Source organism: Penaeus japonicus, unplaced genomic scaffold, assembly GCF_977035675.1.
Source record: "Penaeus japonicus unplaced genomic scaffold, GWHDUDI00000001_assembly GWHDUDI00000024, whole genome shotgun sequence".
NCBI lineage: Eukaryota > Metazoa > Arthropoda > Malacostraca > Decapoda > Penaeidae > Penaeus > Penaeus japonicus.
Window position 1 is genome coordinate 8,900,144 of NW_028234426.1, and position 5,000 is coordinate 8,905,143.

The 5,000-nt window shown below is 29.1% G+C and overlaps 1 protein-coding gene across 1 annotated transcript in view; it reads left to right on the forward strand.

Annotated features, from left to right (window-relative positions):
- LOC147469033 (uncharacterized) overlaps window positions 1-5,000 on the forward strand; it is a 6,917-nt gene that overhangs the window by 12 nt on the left and 1,905 nt on the right. Inside the window, exon 1 of the mRNA XM_086550659.1 lies at window positions 1-11. This exon is cut by the window's left edge and continues 12 nt beyond it. Within this exon, the coding sequence (XP_086406785.1) occupies window position 11 (1 nt within the window). The 5' untranslated portion in view covers window positions 1-10. The remainder of the gene's footprint in view (window positions 12-5,000) is intronic.

Genomic DNA, 5,000 nt, shown 5'->3' on the forward strand with positions numbered 1-5,000 from the left:
TCCTCTTGCAAGTAAGTGGTGCTTAGAAGCCTCGAAAGGTGGTTTTGAATCTTTGTTATGAGTTTTGAATGGGGATTGTCTGTCAGGTGTATTTTCTTCTTGATGAGATATGTATATACATTTTTTATTATCATTATTATTTTGATTTTCTTTAACTGAGTTGAATCGTTGATTTTTTTTTTTTTTTACCCAACTCTCTCTCTCTCCGTTTTTTTTTTTTTGTATCTTTCTCTTTCTCTCTCCCCCCCTCTCGCTCTTTCTCCCCCCCCCTTCTCTCTTTCTCTCTCTCTCTCAATTTTTATTTCTCTCTCCTACTTACCCATTTACCTACATATACCTAATACTTAAAACTATTCATTTACCCACTATATACTTTAGTCATTCCTTGTTGCCTCTCCACCTCCTCTTCCTCCTCTTCATCTTCTATCCTCTTCCTCTTGGTTTCTCCTCCATCTCTTTCCTCTCCTCCTCTTTTACATCCTCTTCCTCTTGCTTCCTCCTCCTGTACATCTTCTCCCTCCTCCTTCCTCTCCTTCTCCTATGCATCCTCTTCCTCCTCCTCTTCTTCCTCCTCCTCCTCCTCCTCCTTTCCCATACCTCTTATTCTTCGGGCACTGTCCTTACAAGACATCTCGGCCGCAAAATATACGTTTACATTTTTTATTTGTTTACCTTTTTTTTAAATCAATTTTCATTTTTTGTTACTTTTTTTTCTCCCTCGTCCTCACAGAAGCCAACGAAGCAGAAAATCAGTTTCACGGTGTTTCAGTTTTGGGTTTTATATGTGACCAAAGTTTTTTTTTCTTCTTCTTTTTTCTTTCGTTCTTATTTTTGCCTAAAGTCTCAGAGAAGAAAAAGTTTGCATGCGGTTGACACTCTCCTATGAATTGATATTAGTGTTGAGTATTATTAGGATGATGATTATTGCAATAGTGGCAATAGTAATGGCAATGATAATGATGATAATCATGATGATAAATGATAATGATAATAATGTTAAAAAAGATGATAATGATGCTAATGATCGCAATTATTAATTGATAATCATAATCGTAGCAATACATATGAACACCAAATATAAATAGAATGATGATTATGGTGATCGTGATAATGATAATAATAACAATAGCAATGATAATGACAGTAATGACGACGATAATTATGTTAATCATAACAGTAATACTGGAAGTTATACTAACAATAATTATTATGGTAATGACAATTATGTCAATGATGCTATTGATAACAACACTATAATAGATTAAATTATGAGAAAGATAAGGGCAACGGAAATGATTTTAACAATAGTAAAGCTAATGATGGTGATAGGAGTAGTAGTAAAAGTAGTAGTAATTAATAATGATAATAGAAACGACACTAATAACAACAACAATGATAATAATGATCATGGCCATCATCATCTTAATGATAATCTTAACCAAAACAATATTGATAATGAAAATAATGATAATAATAATAATAATGATAATAATAATTGCATTACTAATGATAATGAATAGTAGTAATAATAATAGTAACAACAAATGTAATGATAAAACGATAACAATGATAATAATAATAATAATAATAATAATAATAATAATGATAGGTGTAGAAGAAGTAGTAGAAGTAAAAGTAATAACAATAATGATGGTGATGATAATGACAGTGATCAAGATTAGTATTAATGACGATAATAATGATAAGGAGAGTCAAGATGATAATAATGATGATAATGATAATGATAATAATAATCATAATAATGATAATGAAAATAATAATGCTGATAACAATGACAATAATAGTGGTAATAATAACGATAATGGTAATAATGGCGTTAATATTGCTGATATCAATAATGATAGTTATTATTATTATGATATTAGCAACAATAATGAGGATATCAATAATGATGCCAATAATAATGATTGTAAAAAGGATGATAATATTGATGTTAATAGTAACAATAGTAATAACAAAAACGATAACAATAATGATAATAATACGATTATAATGATAACGATAATAGCAATAAACCTAAAAATAATGAAACAAGTCTGATACAAATAATGGCGATCGAAAACAATGACAATAATTATGATTTTGATGATGATCATTTTTATAAAAAATAGCATTGATATTTACTATAATGGTAATAAAAGTGTTAATAATAATGATAAAGATAATAATATAACGACAACAATGTTAATAATGATAATGATAATAATAACAATAATAATGATAACAATAACAATGATAATGATAACAATAAATTAATATAATATAGACAATAGTGAATTGTGATAAGCATCATGATTTTCAGCGCATCATATTCTTCTTATGCGCGGCTTTTCAATTTAATTCAGTTATCATAATAATCGTAAACATTAATATCATCTTATATATTCTTATCGGGATTGTCAGTTATCGTTTGAAATTCATTATTATCATTGTTATGTTTTTAGTATTAAGATACTTATTTTAGACATGCTTCTTGTTATTGTACTGTTTATTAATGTGATGATGATGGTGATGATGATAATAATGATTATAACAATAATGATGATAAGAATGATGATAATGATAATGATAATTATAACGATAAAGATGATGATAATGATAATTATAATATGGTAATGATAGTAATGATATGGTAATGATAGTAATAATATGGTAATGATAGTAATAATGATGGTAATAATGATAACATTGATAATGTTGATGATAATAATGATGATAGTAATAATAATGAATAATGATAACAACAATAACATTAATAATAACTATTCATATCACCCACAAAGCCAACAATAACGATATTCATAGGAATATAAATAACGTAATAATACTAAAAAACAATAATATCAAAGCATTTCATTAATTCCGCATTGTTATCATATGATGATCAAACAATTTCCCAAAAATAACAGTCTATTACACATACGTTAATTTCTTGCATAGATTTCCATCTCCTCTTGCGCATTTTGGAAGGTCTTATGCCCTAAAAGATCCACAAGCGTCTCATTCATGCAACAGTTGAGTAAAATACATCTAAATAAATCTTGCTACAACGAGACAAATCTCCGGGAATGTCAACAAAAAGTGTTTTTCTCATCAGGAACATGAGTCTAATGAATGTGGGTGGTGAATCTTAACTTCTCTCTGCTTTTGCGCTTGCAAGATACCGCTTGTGGTGCAGGCAGGACAGATTGCAGAAAATAAAGATTTGTTTTATATGTTTCTTAGGATATGGAGATACTGTGTAGATTAATTAAAGAGAAATAAGAACGGGAGTGATCTTGAGAATGTGTGTTGGATCAGATACAATAAGAAAATAAACTTGGTCTATCTGTCATTTCTTATTTTCAAACGACATTTTAGTATAGCAGATAATCTTGTATAAGTCACATAATTAACAGAGTTAGTCTGAGTTTTCAAAGAACCAGTAATTACTAAATTTCATTATAAGGATACGCTATCTTATATAAAAATTAAAAGCGATATTGACCTATAATTACCTGGCTAGCCTTAGTTTGAGAAAATATCTATTTATCTGTCTATCTATCTATCTATATATGTATATATATGTGTGTGTATATATGTATATATATATATATATATTGTTATATAGTCAAGATTTTCTTTTTGAATATAACGTCATCATTTAACACGGGTAACAGTGATAAAAGGATAATTATGATAAAGGCACTGATAAATCAATACATATTTTGGATATACAATTAGTTACACGTGCAAAAATATTGAAATCACATTTTTTTCTTCTTATAAAGGCAAATGCAATCATTTCGCTACACTGCTACAAACAGAAGTTGATCAAGAATCTAATCATTTTTTTATCTAAAATAAATTGAGAACCTAGACGAACGGCGCAATATGTTTGACTAATTGAATGGTAGCAAACCTTATCATACTTCCCGGTAAGGTTGTGCTTATTGCAGGATCAATTGAACACGTAAGACTAATATGGAGCCGTTGGGAAAGATATATGCGGCAGATTGTACACACGCACGCACGCACCGTAACGTGCATGTACAGGGGAATACGCATTCATACACGCAACCATACACGTACAACACCCACGCACGCTCGCACGCGCTCACACACACACACAATCACACATGCACAAACACACACAAACACGCACACACATACACACACAAATTTATGCAGTATTACTATTATCTTCATAATTATTAGTACTATTATTATTATTATTATTATCACTATCATTATTATTATTATCATTGTTATTACTAATGCCATCATTGCTATTATTCAAATTCATATTCGTACCCGTATTCACAATATAACATCAATAGCATTATCATCATTGTCATTATCAATATCAATATTATGATTATTATCAATACCATTATTATTATCATTGTCATTAGTGTTATTACCATTATCATTGTTATCATCCTCATTGTTATTATTATTATTATATATATATATATATGTATATATATATATATATATATATATATATATATATATATATATGTTATCATCAATACTACTGTTATCATTATCATTATTATCAATATTGTTATTATCATTATCATCACTATTATTCATTATCACTATCATTGGTATGATAATCATTATCGCCATTACTATCATAATCATTACCATCATCACTATCACTATTGTTATCATTACTACTATTATGGTCACCGTTATCACTGCTAACGCTAAAATCATCAACATTACCACGTATTTTCATCACTATCATTACCATCATTATCACCACTATAATCATCACAACCATCATTATCACCACCACCATCATCACAACCATCATTATCACTATCATCATCATCACCACCGTTATCACCATTATCATCATCACCACCTTCATTATCACTATCATCAACATCACCACCGTTATCACCATCATTATCACTATCATCACCATCATTATCACAATCACCATCATCCAATCAATCAACCGACTCACGAACAACTAAACTCCCCCT